This window comes from Mus pahari, chromosome 5 (assembly GCF_900095145.1).
Source record: "Mus pahari chromosome 5, PAHARI_EIJ_v1.1, whole genome shotgun sequence".
In the NCBI taxonomy this organism is placed as follows: domain Eukaryota; kingdom Metazoa; phylum Chordata; class Mammalia; order Rodentia; family Muridae; genus Mus; species Mus pahari.
The window spans coordinates 62,418,287-62,437,613 of record NC_034594.1 but is presented as its reverse complement, the minus strand read 5'-3'; the positions used below and the strand labels follow the sequence as shown (position 1 = coordinate 62,437,613).

The following is a 19,327-nucleotide window of genomic DNA, read 5'->3' as shown; positions in this document are numbered from 1 at the left end:
TTCCCCAACTAAAGCTCCTTTCTCTGTGGTAACTCCAGCCTGTGTCAAGTTGACACAAAATTAGCCAGTACACTTACCATTTTGGAAGATCAGCCCATGACTCTCAAGGTGGGGAAGCATGGTGGCAGGCAGGCGTGGCACTGGACCAGCAGCTGAGAGCTTACTTACATCTTGATCCTCAGGATGAGGTAGGAAAAGAGACTGAGCCTGGTGTGGGCTTTGGAAGCCTCAGAGCTCACCCTCAGTGACACACTTCCTCCAGGAAGGTCACACAGATTAATTCTTAAACAGTCTATGCACTCAGGAACAGACATTCAATTGAATAACCCTGTAAGGGCCATTCTCATTCAATTGACCACAGGGCCTGACACCAACCCTATTGGACTTTGAGAACATTGCAGGTAGAGATCTTGTTATATAGCCTTGTGTCTGGGGCCCCAGGGACTACTGGAATGTCATAGGCACAGTGAGCTGTTAATAGGGTTTGGATCCGGTAAAACTATGATGACTTGGTAGATTGCCCATCCAAGAAGCCGTCGGCATGGTTGTGAACTCTGGGACTGCAGCCTCAGCCTCCAGGCCTCTGTTCTAGTCGAGGAAGAAGTGTAAAGAACTCAGGTGAAGACTCCAGACAGTTCCAGATCATAAGATGAAGATCAGTTGAGAGTTGGTAGTGACTTCACATTGCAGGGCTGAGGAGATGGCTCAGTGCTTGCTTCGCATGCTTAAGGACCAGAGTTCAGATCCCCAGAACCCATGTAAAGAGCCAAGAACAGCACGCAGCAGGTAGCTGTAGCCCAAGCATTGTGGGTGCAGGCAATGGCAAGATAGGCAAATCTCTGGAGCTCACTGAGCAATCAGTATAGCTGATGCGGTAAGGGCTTGCCCACCTGCCTGTGCACATGCCCTATAGGTGTCCCGTTTCATCATTCTCACTGAACCTAGAGCTAGGCTGGAGGTCTTTAACCCCTAGTCAACCCCTGTCTGCCCCTGCCCCACAGTGCTGAGGTCACAAGTATGCACTATCTTACTGGGCTTTTTAAATGTGGGTGCTAGGATCCGAACTCAGGTCCCCATGGTTGTGGAGCAAGTGTCCTTAGTCCTTTTTTTTTTTTTAATTCCTTGGACTAGCCTAAGACCCTGGGCTTAGTGCCCTGGACTAATTTGTTTGCCTGAATTAATTATCAGCAGGAGGTGGCTGCCTCATTTCCCAGAGACCTTCTCTTTTGGAAGGAGTGCCTTTTAATTCAAACAGTACAATTTAGGACTCTTTGGCAACTCATGGAAAGGGTGCCTTGACATTTCTGTAAAGGCATTTAAATGTTACTGTCTCTGAAGAAACAATTTTAGAATATGAAACTTTAACCCCACACACACCCAGGCAAGAAAGGAAAAACACTACCAGCTTAATTACATATGTAAAATAACGTTCACATTTGCTTTTTATGATGCTATTGGAAGATAATTGCACTATTTGCAAATTACAAAATAATTATAGATAATTTCGTGAAACTTGCTTCGGGTTTCTGTCTGTGTAAATGACACCTCACTTTAGAGGGCAAGGGTGCACCAGAGCCATGGATTATCCTTCCTGATTGATAAAAGATCCCCTGGGAGAGCAAACAGCTGGAGCAGTGCTACCCAGGACAGTCTCACGTTGGCATATAAAGGTCCTTTTTGTAGGTGTGAGATCAAACCCAGGGCTCCGTGTCTGCAGGGCAAGCAGTCTGTCAACTGAGCTATATCTCCAGCATCCTAAAAATGTTCTTATAATTAGGAAAAGGAGCCCAAAGACACTTCGTTCTCTCTTTGTATGTTTGCATGTGTGTAAGTGCATGTGCACATATGTACATGGAGTGTGGAGGCTAGTTAGGCCGTTCCCCAGGCACTGCTTACTTTGTTTTTGTTTTTTGTTTGTTTTTTGTTTTGTTTTGTTTTGTTTTTTAGACAAGGTGTTTTAGTTAGGGTTACTATTGCTGTGATAGAACACCATGACCAGAAGCAGGGTGAAGATGAAAGGGTTTTTTTGGCTTGTGCTTCTACATCACTGTTTGTCATTGAAGGCAACTGGGACAGGAACTCAAATAGGGCAGGGACTTGGAGGCAGGAGCTGATGCAAAGACCATGGAAGGGTGCTGCTTCCTGGCTTGTTTTCTTATAGAACCCAGGACTACCAACCCAGGGGTCCCATCACCCGCAATGGTCTGGGCCCTCCCCACATCAATCACTAATGAAGAGGATGCTCTACAGGCTGGCTGCCCTCCAGCCTGACCTTATGGAGGCATTTCCTCAATTGAGGTTCCCTTTTCTCAGATGGCTATAGCTTGTGTCAAGGACATATTACAGCCAGCACACAGGGTCCCTCACTGGCCTGGAATGTGACAAGTAGGCTAGGCCAGCAAGCTGTAGGGATCCACCTGCCTCTACCTCCCTAGTGCTGGGATTACCAATGGGTGCCACCTTGCCTGGCATTTTTTTTTTTTTTTTTTTTGGTTTTTCGAGATAGGGTTTCTCTGTATAGCTCTGGCTGTCCTGGAACTCACTTTGTAGACCNGGCTGGCCTCGAACTCAGAAATCCCCCTGCCTCTGCCTCCCAAGTGCTGGGATTAAAGGCGTGCGCCACCACTGCCCGGCTCTTGCCTGGCATTTTTAATTTTAGTTTTCTTTTTCTTCATGTGAGTTTTGGGGAATAAACTTAGATTCTTGAGCTTGCAAGGCAAGCAATTTACATGGCTGAGCTCTCTCCCCAGCCCCTAGTTCCTTAAATATAAAGTCTTTATTGTGATAAGAAACATACAGCATGAAGTCTACCTTCTTAACATGATTTTAAAGGTGCACTGCAGAAGTGCTTGTCATCTGCACATTGCTATGCACCACATCCTTAGAGCCAATTTACCTTACTTACATCACCGAAACACACTATACATTGTTCTGCAGCTGCCTATTCCCCTTTCTCACACCCCTGGAAACCATCATTCCGTGTTTCGCTTCTGTGAGTTTGACCTCTAACTGTAGGGCTGTGAAGACTTTGTTCTGTCATGACTAGCATGGATGTCTAGATGGTCCCTGTTGCAGTTAATGATAGGATTTCCCTCTTCTTTTATTCCAAATAGCATTCTTTTGTGTGGACACAGCACATTTTCTTTAGCCACTGTACTGCTGGTAGAAGGTTAGGTTGTTACCATCTTTTGTATATTATGAATTATGCTGCAGTGGATAGAGAGAGTGCTAATGTTTCTCTGAAATTCTGCTTTTAATTCTAGTGGATAAACACCCAGAAATGGGATTGCCTAATCATATAGCATTTTTAGTTTTAACACTTTAAGAACCTGCATATTCTTTTCCATGCAGCTGGTCCATGTCGTGTCTCCACCAACATTACACAAGAGTTTAATTGTCAACAAAATCTAGAATCATCTAGAAAGAAAGTCTCAGTCAAAGATTGTCCAAGTCAGGTTAGCCAATGGGTATCTTGATCACAGGGATTAAAGTGTGAAGACCTGCCTACTGTGGGTGGCACCATTCCCTAGGAAGGGACTGCTGGGTTGTTGTAAGAATGGAGAATATGAGCTGAGCAGTAGCATGTATGCATTAATTCCTTGCTCTTTGCTCTTGACTATGGGTGTTACTAGGTTCTCTAAGCCCCTACACCTGTGACTGACCTGTAGTGATGAATTCTGTCCTTGAATCATGAGCCAAATAAATCTGTTCTCCTTTAAGTTGTTTTTGTCTGGTATTGTTATCATAGTAATAAGAAAGAGAACTAAGATAAGTTCCAACTTCTCAACACAAACAGTTCTTGTAGTTTTCTGTTTGTTTGTTTGTTTTCTTTCTTTGATGGGCATCCTAGCAGGTGTGATGTGGTTTCTTCATGTAGTTTTAATTTTGCTTCCTTGATCACTAGTGATTCTGATTATCCCTTCATCTACCTATCCACCACTACTAGTATCTTACGACACACAAAAATTAAGTGAACTTGAAATAAAGGTTTAGATATAAGATGTTAAACTAGAAAACCATTGGAAGAAAACAGCTAGGGCATCCTTAATAGTTCTTGGCAATGATTTCTGGAATATGACATTAAAAAGCATAGGCAATGGTGTAACTAACTCCATAAAGAGTTAGACAATAACTACTTATGATTTGTAGGCTGCTGGGTTTCTGCTGTCACAGTGTGGAAACAGATACAGCCAATATGGATGGGTGTGGCAGCATCTCAATAAAACTTTATTTGCAAAAATTGCCTGGGATGGATTCTGCTTGTAGGGTATTGCTTGCTGCAGCCTTTAGCTTAAGACTTCCATTCCTGTGTACTCCTGGATGCTGAGCTAGCTCTTCTCAGTTGATGCCAGTAACAGCACCCACACCCGTCATGATAACATGCCAAATGTCCTCTGGGGGACAAAATCACTGTTAGCTGTGACCTGAGATGGCTGATGACTGAGATAACCTGATAAAGAGTCATGGAAGATGCCGTCCTAGGATTACAGAGAGTGGGGAGGTAGAAGAAGAGACAAAAACCCATGGTGGGCTTGTCTTTGGTAGGTCAAGGTTGCCCCAAAGGCACCATTATCACCACCTAAATTTGGAAAGTGGTTCCAAAATAACTTTGATGGTAACACAGTTGCAAAGTGCTCTGTTAATAATGCAAATATGAGCTTAACCTACTTGTGAGGAAAGCGCAGGAAACAAAGCAAGGAACACACTTATCCTAATGGGACTCTGAGTGGAGGGCCTTTTGTGCATCAGAAAGGCTGGGGCGTAGGGTGGGGTCACCCAGCATTTCCAATTCCCACTTGTGCAAAGGTTTATTTATTTATTTTTTTTCTGCTTATCTGAATTCAGAACAAACACAGGCAGAGAGCAAATTTTGAAAGCACTCATATGGTTCTCATTGTTTGGACAGGGCCAGACAAGAGTGGCCTGGTTTCACTGCAAATTGGCAGTAACACGTGTTTTTGAAAGTTGGAAACAGCATAATGCCGTATCCCGGAGAATGGTGTCTTCTTGTCTTGTAAAATAAACACCTGTTTTTCAAAACAGAAGCATAAAAGCTGTCTTTATAAAAATTGTTGAGTTTCTTTTCTCTGTTCCTATTATTCCCCAGTAATTAAAATATTAAGTGCAATTTGAAATTGTATGACATATAGATTTGTGTTTTTAAACAAACAAGTAAACAATATCAAAACCAGCCCATGTCTGTACAAGGATCTCAGCTAAGCTCTGTGTATTCATTTCTCTTTGGATAGGGGAGGATGGGAAGGGGACACAGGAAGCTTCTTTCTTCAATATTTCATCACATAAATGCATTTTTTTCTTACTAACAAGGAAAAATAGCATGGAAATTGTCTAATTGAAAGGAGCTGTTTTTCATCGTGTGCTGGAAATGCCTGCCATCCTCAATGCCTCTCATGGCCAGAGTTAATACATTGCTAACTGACTTATCCAGTTCTTGGAATCAAATATGAGGCCAGTAGGTAGCTAAGTGGGTCCTCTTTTTCCCTGGGGCCATAAAGAAATAGAGTTGTGCTTCTCAACAAGTCACATTTCCATATACCCCCAAGGATCTGGCCCCTAAAATCCACTGCTGCCTGGCCCCCTTGCTTCTACTGAACACCCAGTTATCTTCTTGACAGAGCAGCAGAAAGTAGGATTTTGTGAGATGCATCTGACATCAGCTTTTCCTTTCTGTCCCCCAGGTTACCATGGCCTCTACTGTGAGGAAGAATACAATGAGTGCCTATCGGCCCCTTGCCTGAATGCCGCCACCTGCCGAGACCTCGTCAATGGCTATGAGTGTGTGTGCCTGGCAGAATATAAAGGTAAGCCATTTCTCATGCTCTCTTGGCTCTAAGTGACCACACCACACAGAGCTCTCCACTTAGCGTGTAAGGCCCTAACTGGGGCATGGATTTGTTTATAATCAAAACCAAATACTAAGGCTGGGATGGTTGATGGGTCCAGGGAGACCCATTTGTAAGTCTCAGGCTTCCTCCTGACTAGCTGAGAAACCTCTCTCCTGCCTTTCTTTTTCTTACATGCATCTCTGTTGAATGCATATAAAGGTAAAAGAAAATGGAAGGGTTGTTAAGGTGTGCTGGCAGAGACAGGTCAAAGGCCATGGCTGGTAACAAAAAAGAAGAAGGCTGTTCACCATGACCTGGTGGGTGAAGACTGGATGCCTTTGGTGGGAGCTGGCAGAGCCTTGCGTATCAGCAAAGAAGTGAGTTCTTATTAAACAAGTCAGCTGAGAGGTGAACATTCATCTGATTAGATGCGTGTTAATGTCACTCTGGAAAAACAGCTGACATTGACGGGAGAGTTGAAGTGTGTGGATCATGTTCTAAGCATGCCCGTGCATTAACTCATTGAATCCCGCCAGCAACAGCCTCACAAGACAGATGGCAATGTTATCATCATGAGCTGGCCAGTGTGGTTCAGTTCCTCAAGCCCTTCTTGCTGCCTTTAGCTTGGCTTCTAGCCATGGTGTATATAGATGGTGTGGCTTCATGTAAGCTTAGATGCTCCAGTCTGACAGCCATAGTGCACAGCAGCTGTACTGAAGAGCGGCTCACTAGCTATTGCACAGTTACCTACTCCAGAGCACCAGGGCCGGCTTTAGATTTTTCAAATACTTTTGTGTCCCTCTTTATGTCCATTCCCCTTAGCCTTTCGACTCTGTTCGCTGCTTCCTTGATAGCCTCCATCTGTCCCTTCCTGCTTCTCTCTCACAGACCTTCCTCTCTCTTCTGATCTCTGTGGAAAGCTTTAAGGTCTGGCACACTCAGTGAGATGCTCTGGGTGTATGTGTTGCAGTTGATCCAGGTCTTTACACACAGCATTATCTGCTGGTTTCATTTGGAATGGGGTACCCAGTGACAACCGAAAAGCATCCACTTCTTCAAAGCCACAGGGACAGATGTGTTGGCTTATCCTCATGGCCTTTCAGCTTGGGGGGTCTATCAGAACGTGGAGAAAGAGGGAAATTCATTTTATTCTGAGAAGAAGAATGAAAGAATGATGAATCTAGTGGTCTAATTAGCTCGTCTTAATCATGCCATAGCTCTGCTGAGCCCAGATAAAGCTCTCAAACGGATTTTGGTTTTCTCTGTGTAAAGTACAAAAAATGATGCACACTGAGATTTCCATACCTTTCAGTTATAGGGTTAGTACAGGCTTCATACAACTAAAACTACTGTGAAGCAGTTCTCATCTTTATAAGTAGCAAAACATTAAGCAAATGTATTCTGAATATATATGTTTTCCTATCTACTCTTCTATCTTTGACCTCTAGCTTATACTGTCCTTACTAAGCAAGAAAAATAGAGTTGCATATAAAAGCCTACCCATGTCCCTGAAAATCCATAGGCTGTGATGTTAACTTTTCCATATGCCTTCCATACATTTTCAATGGAGTTGTCTATATTATTGCTCTAAAGTCACAGCACTTCTTCAGAAGCCCTGTACCAAGCTAGTACTCCAAACACACACCAGGCCCCACCTCTATAGGGTGAAAGAAAATTATAATGTGTAAAAATCTTCAAATATACCCAGTCTCCCTCCCCCACCTCCCTGTCCCCTGCTGTGAGCCATGACTCTCAAAACTTGAGCTCAAATCCGCACTCACCAGCAAATCTATCATAAACGCCCTGCATCTTAACTTTACAGTTTTAATTCTAGGCTTACAGTGGGTCCCAAGAGTTCTGGCACAATCTCAGGTATGCCTATGAGAACTGCCCTTTGTACACTTATTTGAAATGACAATTGCTAGAGCATTATTCTGCCCCGTGTTAGTGGCCATGTGCTGCTTGAGCTCTGTGCTTCTTTATGTGCTCTGAGCCCGGACCTTCCAACTGTCCGAGGATTTCCCTGTAATTACCTTGTTCTCAGTGTGTCTGCAGTGTTGAGTGCTGCCTTTGCCATACACACAAATGCATCTCCTAATGTATCAGAAAAACAACAGCTAAAGCCCATAGCCTATGTTTTTGAACCCTGGAAGGGAGAAGGTTGTTTGAAGACAAGGTTCTTAAGGGGTGTGATAGGAGCTGGGAGACTCACATTAGAGTCAGAAGAGGAGGTAGGAGTCCACGGAGAGCTGAGGACTTGAGGAACTGATGACCTGGGGGTGCAAAGAACCCCTGAGTTTGTGGAGTGTTATAAACATACTGCATGTGATCCCAGGAGGCAGAATTATCTCCTTGGTTCATAGAAACTGACTGCTCTTTAAGAGAGTTGCATAGTCCAGAGGCCCTAATCCCTTTTTATGTGGTTGGGTGAGACTAGTTTTATTTTCCCCATACCAGCAGGCCCTGAGGAGTCTAGACTGAGAGGCCTCTCTACTCTAGACCACAGAAGATAGGACTCAGCTGACTGCCAATCCAGTTTCACCTTTCTGACTTGATATCCTCCTTCAGTCCCTAGAGGGCAGGGAGCTTATACCAAGAACTCAAAGAAGAAGAAAAAAATGAGTCTCTAAAGACCCAAGAGGGCAAGTAAAATGTACGTGTCTTACTCCGAATTGAATTTGAATCTGGAAAGTCAAAGGGTGGAACTATTTCCTGATAGACATAAAAATACAAAGGGATAAAAATCATCTGAGAAGAGATTGGAGCTGTGGAGAAAAGATATACAGGGGCTCTGAGGACAGAGGCTTCAGGAGAAAGAATGGGCCAGCACCACGTGACTATGGCAGTACTCAGGGAGTAGAAGTAACCTGGCTCGCAAGTGGGAGAGATCCAAGGTGCCCAATGAACCCAAGGTGTGAGTTGCGGTTTCCTGGTAGAAGTTCTAACTCCTTGGCTGGCCAGAGCATTCTGTCAGATTTTACATGGGCTGTACAGGTTGCGTACGAAGCAGGGAGAGGACTGGGGAAGCAGACTACATGACAGCCATGGTTAGAATGGTAAAGGCCTGCTTGTCAGGAGACCACCGAAATTTGAGGACAAAGGAAAGATAGTTCATGGGCGAAGTGCTTATTTCGCACATGCAAGGACCTGCGGTCAGTCTCCAGAATGCACCTAACAACAATGGCCATCTTAGTCCCAGAGAAGCAGAGACAGGAGCCTCTGGGCCTCCCAGGCTTGCTGGTCTAGCCTATTTGACGAATTCCAGGTTAATGAGAGACCTCAACTCCAATGAGATGGATGTCATTTCTGAGGCTGATGCCTGATGTTGTCCCTCGGCTTCCATATGCGCATGTACATACATGTACCTGCATCATATCCCGACACGCCCACACACATACATGCATGCGTAAAAGGAAGAAATCACTGTACATTCAAGCATTTGGAAGCCCTGATATCACGCTACCTTTTGGGGGACTGGGTTTGTAAGAAGTGTCCTCAGGAGACATTTGGATAGTGGAAGGGGAAGAACAGGAGGGAGGTGGGAACACGGATTTAAAAGCAGGGAGTGACCCAGATGGATGAGAGCGAGGCGGCTGTGATAATTTAATGGTGAAGAGTCACTTAAAATAGGCACAACTGCTGCCACACAGAGGCTTACAGTACGCCAGTCACTTAGGACACGGCTTGAAATATATATTAGTTCTCTCAGTCCAGGCATGGCTTAAGGGGTGTCATGCCCAGGGTACCTCAAGCCGGAGCTCTAAGCTAAGACTGGAATCGGAAAGGATACGTTCACGAGGACCCTCTGGGCTGGATAGAGTTTGCATCCTTTCCTCCGGCTGTAGAATTTAGAATGGCTTACTTCTTCTTGTGGATCCAGATTCTCAGTGTCAGCAAAGATCTGGATCCCCTTAGTGGCCTCTGCAGTCAGGGTAAACCCACTTAGGATGAGCTTTCCAAGTGAGCTGATTAGGAACTTTAGATGTGTCTTTAAAAGCTCTGAACTTTCCACTATGCTCTGGAATAGAAGTTAATATTTAAGGAGAGGGGATTCCATGGGGGCAGATCACAGGGGCTCATGAGGGGGCATTCCAAAGCTGAAGTAAAGTTCACTATAATTTTAATTTAGTCTCTATGAAGTGGAGGAGTCACACACTTGAGTTAAAGACCTCCTTCCTAAGAGTAGACCAAGCGTTAGTTACCTTTCTCGTTGCTGGAGCAGGCTTCACCTTCACAGCTTCATGCAATGACCTCTTTGAGCCTCCTTGCAGGAACTCCAACCCTGCCATATATTGCACAGTGTTAGTGGCTCTCTGGGACTGTGGCCCCAAACTCCATGAACCTCTCAATCTATACAGCTGCTACTGTGAAGCACTGTCCTCTCCGGATGGAGCCTGTCCCTGTAGGACTGCAGTTGCATACACCATCCTTCACAGCAGTGGATTTTGAGCCATGAACCTTCTCTTCAGTGATAGTCACAGTTTAGCCCATGTCTTTCAATCAAATCTGCATTTTCACAAGGTACAGCTTTCCATGTGTGGTGGGATGAGAGGAGCAAGCAGTGGCCATGACCACAGCCCAATTACGATCCCATCTTGTAGTAATTTTCTCTACCAAACAAATCAATCCACTGAGTTAGTAATTAATTTCTTTTAATTTCCCCAGAACAGATTGTTTACTAGAATAGAACATGAATTGTTTAGAGAACTTCCTGGTAGAATCTTTGTACCCCTCTAGAATCTCATGAGCCAGTCTCCATGATCTACACTTCTCTCCACATTATGGTCTTCTAAACTCCTGGTGGAATGTTCTGGCAAGTTTGTTCATAGTCTTCTACCGGTTTGCTAGCCACAAATTCCAAACCCTTCCACGTTTGTCTTGCAAGCCAGCCTCCAGAACTTATCTGATTTATCATATAATTCATATCAAATAGGTCAGATTTGTCATAGAAACCTCTTTTTTTTGGTACCAGTTTCCTCTGTTAGTGACATAGATCTGACAGTGACAAAATGTCAGGTAGAAGCAACTTGAGGAAGAAAGGGTTTGCTCTGGCTCACAGATTGAGGATGAATTCCATCCTGGCAAAGGAAGCACAGTGGGAAGAATATGGGTTAGCTGGTCACATTGCATGTGCACTCACGCAGAGAGAAAATAAAATTCAAATAACAGGAAAACCAAATACCTGATTTATTTATTTCCCTTTTATTCTTCGCTCATATATTACATCCTGACAATAATTTCCTCTCCTTCCACTCTTCTTCCCATCCCCCTCCCCAGATCCACTGCTCCTCTGCTTCCCTTCAGAAAAGCACAGGGCTCCTGGTGATGTCAACTAGATCAGGCACAAACCCTCATGTCAAGGTTGGACCAGGCAAGCCAGTAGGAGGAAAGGGGTTACAGATGAAGGAAAAAGAGTCAGAGACACCCAAACTCCCGCTGTTAGGAGTCCTGTAAGAACACCAAGCTACACAACCTCAACGTATATGCAGAAGACCTGGCTCAGGTTCACACAGGGTCCGTGATTATCAATCACTTCAGTCTCTGTGATCCCCTGAGTCCTGCTTAGTTAATTCTTTGGGCCGTGTTCTCACGTCCTCAACCCCTCTGGCTCCTGCAATCCTTCCACCCTATTCTCTTCAGGTTTTTCCTGGCTCTGCCTACTGACAAATAACATTATTAAGTGGACTGGCAAGGTGGCTCAGCAGGAAAAGGTGCTTGCCACACAAGCCTGCAAACTGGGACTCAGTCTCTGAAACCCAAGGTAGAGGGAGACAAGTGATTCCACAAAGTTGTCTTCTGACCGCTACGTGTATGCCATGGCTTTGGTTTCTCCATGCATGAGTGTGAGTACATACACAGGCACACACACACACACACACACACACACACACACACACACACACACACAGGCAAACTAATAATAAATTTAAAAAGAGAAGTGGAGAGAGGTGAAAGCCTGTGTCCTACCCACTTCCTTCTTTCCGTGCAGTCCAGGACTCTCAAACAGGGAGAGGTTCTGCTCACATTTAGGGTGGGTCTTTGCTCCTCAGTTACCTATCTAGAAACTTCTTCATAGACACACCCAAAGACTTTTTAGTGATGCCATAACAGTATTTCTCATGTCCTATATATATATATCAGATATTTCCATTATGATTTATAAGAAAAATTACTGTAATTAGCAAAAATTACAGTAATGAAGGAGCAATGGAAATAATTTTACGGTTGGGGGTCACCACAACATTAAAGAACTGGATTAAAGGGTCACAGCATTAGGAAGGTTGAGACCCACTGCTCTAGCTCCTGTCAAGTTGACAATCAACACAAGCCATCACAGGGAGCAAGATTAATGTTGCTTTCTTTATGGAGACAGTTAGGATTAGGCCACAGTAAAGACAACTGGACACGGGGCTGAGCTAACCCAACGTGCAGCAAATGGCAGGACTTTTAGAAGTGAGAGTTAGGGCCGATGGGAAGGAGGAGAGGAAGGTAGATAAAGCTGACAAGAAACAGAGGGGCAAGTTCTTTTGTTTACTCTAATGGGAAAGCAAGGGTCGGGACATCATCTCTGCAATCGTCTGCCTTCCTCTCCCTACAGAATGGACAATGCTGCCCTCTGCTTCTGCAGATGGCTTGGCTTTCACTTCATACCCTGTGTGTTTTGTAAGTGGCTGATTTGTTTTGTTTTTGTTTTTTGTTTTTGTTTTAGCTATTATACATTAATATAACTGCACAAAGGTCATGGGAAGTTGGGCACATCTAGCCCTAAGAATGTGTGAAAAGGGGAACAGGGTGAAACCTCTGCAGGTCTGAGAACCCATCACAGTGCTACACGTACTACTACATTCATATGTTTCTGGTGCAAGAATGGACAGATAGTCCAAACTGCATCATGACTCAGAAACGGTGGTCTGTAACGATAATGCCTGGCTCTTAAAAGAAGATTCCCCATGAATGTGAGGTGACTTTCATAGTCTCAGAGCATCAAAAAGTCAAGGTATAGCTTTACGTTGGATTAATTTCTATTTCTTTATAGCAGAATAAATGTAATGATTATCCAATATTTGTTTGGGATTCTTAGTGACAAAGGTTAGAAAGAAAGCATTTCAGTTTTTAATTATGAAAACAACGTGCCAGTGATTAAGAATGCTCACAAAAGCAATATATATTTGTTGTCGTTTCCATTCTAATTGGTACATACTTGTAATTTTGTATTGTGCTGGCACACAACATGATAATCATACTTGATTTATACAATGCTAGGAAGTCTTTCTGGTTTTACTTTTAAATGGCTATGTAATGTTCCCATGAAGGAATATTTACCAATCTCTTTGTTACACAGCTCATTTGGTGACTTACTGACTGTACTTGACATGGGTCTGTGATAAATGACTCTACCACAAATACTTTTGTCCATTTAACTTTTATACCTTCTGGGTTTTTGGGGGGGGGGAGTGAATAATGTCTCAGAAATTATATCACCAGGTTAGAGGTTTGGTCACATAGTATCTTTGTTGCTGAAGGAATGATATTTAGTTTTTTGGATAAACCTTGTCCTTTGTTACATAATCCCTAAAGAGTGAACAGAGAGTTCAAGTGCTTCTCCTGCACTGTGATTTATGCAGACGTGATCTGAGTCCCAGCTTCCCCAGCTCTGTTCATTACTTCACTAGGGGAGTGGGCCTAGGTCAGCATGCTCAAAGAACAATACGGCTATGGTTAAGGTAGCCACTGAATTTCTTAAATGGTTCAGAAGATGGTGAGCTCAGTAACAATGGAAAACTGGGCAAGTCTTCAAGGAGAAAGTAGAATTTGAATGAAATAGGATGACACCGCAAAGCAAAATTGAAGTGCAAAGAACACACATAAGAACACATATGCAACTCAGGGATGCAGAGCTTGCTTTGTAAGCTTGGGTCCTAGGTTCAATCCTTAGCATTGCAAACCAAAGAACAACATCCATGAAACTGTAATACAAAGCAATAGTCCTCCAGGAGTATTTCTAGTTAATTGTCTTTACCTAGCCTACCTTTCTGGGAGATAAGCATGAATGATTTTCAGCTTTAAAATACGAATTGTAAATAATTTGGGTCGAATGGGGAAATATAATTGGCGCACCACTCATTGTGGTCTAGGTCATTTTAAAACTAAATTCAGGAAAGAGCCCTGTTAGACTAGAAAAAAATCCCAGAAACATAATTGTCTATCCTTTAGTATGAGAAGTATGAATTATTATTAGTTTTGCTGTTTATTTTTGTTTGAGACTAAACATGTTTCATAATTGTGCATGTTCAGTCTCTTGCCACGGGGTGATACATATGTCAGTCCTCAGACTTAGCTTCAAGTGTGTGGACCTGGTTTTCCCTAACAAAATAGGATGGTTTGGAGGCCCATTTGGAATTTGGAATGACTTCTCATTCCTCTGGCAATCCCACCTGCATGTCAGCCAAAGTACACTGGCTGGCTGTCATCCTCTGTGTGAGGACAGGGTTATGGTAGTGTAGCTGCAGTTTCTTGCCCTAGTTAAGATATATGCTTTGATCTGAGGGTGCTCAGAGATCTGAGGGGGAATCAAGGAGGGGAAAGGATAGATTGTGATTTGACACAGGGGATTCTGTGACCATGAACATCTTAGCAAGCTCTCAACACACAATGGCTAAGCCTGGTTTGGCTCGGGAAGGTCCAGGGAAAGGGCATCTGTCTTGGGAATAGAGTGAGGAGTTCAGTTATGTCAGGCAAAGTCCAGCTGAGAAAGAGGTGAAGGCAGGGACTCAAGATGAGTGAGCATCGGGTGAGCGTTCTGAGGAATGGTGGGGAAGGTGTGACGGTGGGTCCCAGAACCCAAAGGAAGGCTTGAGCAGGAGGAACCCCCGAGTATACCAAGAGTAACCATGGTTATCTCCTCCCTACACTTAGTTTCCAGCACAAAGCTACTCTGTTCTAATAACCAACATGGCAATGTGACTATATTTTTTTAATAGAAGGATTATCGTCTTAGACTATAGATGTCTACAGTCTTAGACTATAGAAATGTAAGCGACTTGAGTGTGCACCAGGGACTGTGAGCCCTTCCCAATTCATAGGAATCAAGTTTCTGCTAAGATGAGCTTTTGTCTAGCCCTGCTGCCAAAAATCTCTCAATGAGTGCTCGGGTAACTGAATACTTTATCTATTAAAAAAGAAAAATAACAGTGATTAAAGTTATTGCCAAAGGAAAAGAAACCCTGATACATGGAAGATTGCAACTATGTTTTCATAATTTGAGGATTTTTAGTAAATCTATCTCATTGGTGACTTTTAGGTCTGTGGATAAAGCATTCACAAGGTCCTCTAGTTTGATATCCAGGAATGTATATACTGTGGTGGTGTTCACCTGGAATCCTGGTACTTGGGAGGTAGAAGCAGGTGGATCAGAAGTTCAAGGTCATCATAGGTTATACAATGAGACCTTAATGCAAAACCAAAAACATAAGGCCCATATCTAGGGCTTTGAGCTGACTTTACTACCCCAACCTATGAGCTGCTGGAGTGTATAAAAGGGCCAATTGGTCCTGCAGATCCAGAGCTGCAGGATCTCCAGGACACAGGGCAACAACAGGATATCCCAGGGGTATCTCTGTGAGGGTCCAGTGTTGATAGTGTAGCAGAAGCCAGAGACGTTGAACCAGACCAATGACTCAATGCAATGAACATGTGCAAGGAAAGCTGTTTGGGTACAAGGGTGTATACTGTGTGACACACAGCAGGTTTCATGGATGATGTTTTATATTTTTTTATTTTCTTTTGGTGGGAGGTTATAAGGGTCAAAGGCAGATATGGAAGGACTGGGAAATGAGTGGGATTGGGGTACATGTGTAATTCACAAAGAATCAATAAGAAATTCTGAAAAAATAATTTGCTCTTAAGAAAAAATAAGTAGATTAGATGATAGAGAGATGATTGATAGAATATAGGTAGATATAGTTATTATGTACAAATTGTGGCCTAGAATTTGCTTTTTAACCTTATTTGGAGAATGTAGTTAGCTCTCTTGCCCTGGCTGGACAGACTAGGGAATCCTGGGTGCTGGATGAACATGGCTTCCATTTCAACTGGATCTTTTTTGTTGTTTGGTTTCCATTGATCAGCTCAATGGACACTTGTGGTCTTTGAGATTTTTAAATTTTTAGATTATAATATATTACATTATTTTCCCCTTCCTTCTCCTTCCTCCAAGCTCTCTCATACATACATTCTCCTTGCTCTCTTTCAGATTAATGGCTATATCTCTATCTATCTATCTATCTATCTATCTATCTATCTATCTATCTATCTATCTTTCTATCTACCTATCCTGTTCAACTCATATAGTATTACTTGTATGTATATGTTTTCAAAGTTGAATATTTTGTATTGAATATTCAATGGGTATGCTCTTTCTTGGGGAATTCTCTCTCTCTCTCTCTCTCTCTCTCTCTCTCTCTCTCTCTCTCTCTCTCTTTCTCTTTCTCTCTCTCTCCCTGTCTCTGGACTTGTTATGGAGCCAAGGGTGACTCTAAATTTCTGATTCTCTTGACTCAAACTTTGGTATACTGAGATTGTATGTGTGTGTGTGTGTGTGTACGTGCGCCTGGTTTCTGTGGTTTGGAGGATCAAACACTGGGTGAGCTACCTCCCCAGACTCTAGGAATGGAAACTTCAGGAAGAGACCATGTACATCCGAGTGCAAAAGTAAGTTTCATATTACCAAGACAGGGAGGTTCCCTTTAAGGCCCTGGACACAGAGAGGAGAGACTGCTTCCCACAGGTATGAAACAGTGAGATCAGGAAAATACTTGGAAAACATCACAGACAAGATGCTGATCAATGCTTGAATATGGCAAATATTCAACACAGATCCAGAAATTAAGGGCTGCTGTTCTAAAATGGTCTGCTCAAGTAGGACGATCTCGCGTGCAGGCAGGAAGTCCATTTTATATTCTTCTGACCCTCTTTCTTGAGCCTCATTCCTTAAGGCAGTAACAAAGAAAGGAGAAGAAAGGCCAGCAATGTGTCAGAGCCTGCAGGATGAGTCACTGGGTGTGGCAGTCACTTGAGCAATAGGAGCTGAGGAAGGAAGTGGAGGGCGAGTGAGGTCAGCATCACATCGCAGCATCACATCGCAGCATCACATTGCTCTTATTTGCTTCATGCTCATTTTGCCTGAGACTGTCAGGATAGGCACTTCATTGTTCATGTTCTCACCTGGGTCAGGATGTAAGGTTTTTTCCTACTTCAAAGGATCTGGGATGACTCCTAGTCTCACCTTCGGTGTCATTCAGCAATGTTGAAATGTCTCTCCGGTTGTCAAACACTTTGTGTTTCCTTTGGAGACTCAGTGTCTGCCATTGGGATTTTTCCTTTTATACTTTGAGATTTCTATACATATACACAATAAAATATTGTCATATATACACTCCATCTCCTTTTCAGTTTCCCTCTGTCTGCTCAATACCTCCTCCATAACTTCATGCCCCCCCCAGCAACTCATTAAAGTCGATTACTATTGCCTAAATATTCATGAGTGTTGGGGCCAGCCATTGAGAACCTTTAACTTTCAGGTTTTTGACTGTTTAGAAATAGGTTTTGGGATATGTAGAGAACATGGAGATAAGATATCTTAGTAGACCCCATGGGCAGGAATTAAAGGTATTAAATTTGTTACTTTCTAATAAGGCACATTTCTTAATGCTATTCTAAAGCAAGGAGTGGGTACACACACATTCATGTATATACAAGAACAGATGCATATGTGTACATATGCATACATTCATTCACACATATACATGCATACACACATGCACATATAAGCATACACATGAACATGAACACACATCATACACATAGGTACACAATACACACATATACACATAGACATGCACACACATACATCACACACAGGTATACACACACACACACACACACACACACACACACACACACACACANTATACACACACACACACACACACACACACACACACACACACACACACACACACACATCATGAACCTATCCCCAGTGTGGTCACATGCTAGCAAAACGCCTCCCTTTTGAAGGCTATAGGAACCAGAGAGTGTTCCCCAAGTCACCCTCTCTTGTTTGCTTCTCTGCAGGAACACACTGTGAACTGTACAAGGACCCCTGTGCTAACATCAGCTGTCTGAATGGAGGTACCTGTGACAGCGAGGGGCTGAACGGCACGTGCATCTGTGCACCCGGGTTCACAGGTGAGTGACCCAGGAGCACTCTTTCAAACTCACCACATAGTCTGTGTGTGTGCCAAGGTTAAAAGACCCCAGATCCTCTGCCAGGAACCACTGCCAAACAGGGACGCCTTTATAAAATGTCAGGGGCATTGCTTCAGTGAGATCTATCCTAAAACAATAGACTGTGTTGTCATTAAAGTAGGCTCTTCTGAAGTGAGCATTTGTCCTTTAGATTTGCTGCAACTGCCATCCCTGTACATTTCCAGAGCAGGAGCTTTGAAGTTTAAGCCAGAGGCATTTAAGTGAACACTTGAAAGTGCTAGTATTAATGTAGTGTGAAGGGGACAGGAGTGTGTCTTTTGTGCAAGCTCCATTCAGATACTGTTTTATTTTTATTGAATGTGATAAATGTAACAGAATTTTGAGAACTGTAGACAATTGATGGTATTGGGGAGGAAGGGTTCAAGGACATAATGGGAACACCCACTGGAGTGGGCTGTGACAGTTGCAGACACAGGAGCTCTTGGTGGCTTCTGAACACTGTCAGGGAGTTAAGTCTATATCAGGGGACTCAAGCTAACAGGATTTGTTAGCTGTGCTGTAGCCACATGTGTGGGTTAAAAGTGGGGGCCCTCGGGAAGTTTGACTGTGCGCACCACACGTGGGCATTGGGCTGTGAGAGGAACAGGATCTGGTTCCAGGGGTAGGGAAGTGCAGGCTGAGATCCCCTAGGAACTGCCGGAGTTGGCTTATGGGTCCCCAGGCTGCACGGAGGCCAGGGATGGCAGGTTCTAGCTCTTGGGCACCGCAGATGCTACTGGATGCCACAGAAGAACTGAGAACTGAGTGGAGGCTCACGGGGCCGGCTCTAGCCTGGAGCCGAAGGCGAAAGCTGGGAGGAGAACTCCACCTGGGTCCCTCATTGGTCAGCTCACAAGATGAGACACTCCTAAGAGTGTCTCAGGCTTGCTTGAGTGGGTTGGCTTGGTGGAAACAGTGTCTGGGAATGCGGAGAGGACTCCTGCATGAGATTAGGCATGGCTCTCTAGAGGCAGGCCTGCTCCATTGTTCCCCACAGTACTGATAAGAAGAGGCAGTCCTGCTATACCTCTTCTGGGCATATACCCAGAAGATCTTCCAACTGGTAATAAGGACACATGCTCCACTATGTTCATAGCAGCCTTATTTATAATAGCCAGAAGCTGGAAAGAACCCAGATGTCCCTCAATAGAGGAATGGATACAGAAACTGTG

The 19,327-nt window shown here is 43.7% G+C and overlaps 1 protein-coding gene across 1 annotated transcript in view; it reads left to right on the top strand.

The window, feature by feature from the left end:
- Positions 1 to 19,327, top strand: part of Dner (delta/notch like EGF repeat containing) — a 302,088-nt gene that overhangs the window by 250,563 nt on the left and 32,198 nt on the right. The window contains exons 9-10 of the mRNA XM_021198700.2: positions 5,700 to 5,822; positions 17,982 to 18,095. Coding sequence (XP_021054359.1) covers positions 5,700 to 5,822; positions 17,982 to 18,095 — 237 coding nt within the window. The remainder of the gene's footprint in view (positions 1 to 5,699; positions 5,823 to 17,981; positions 18,096 to 19,327) is intronic.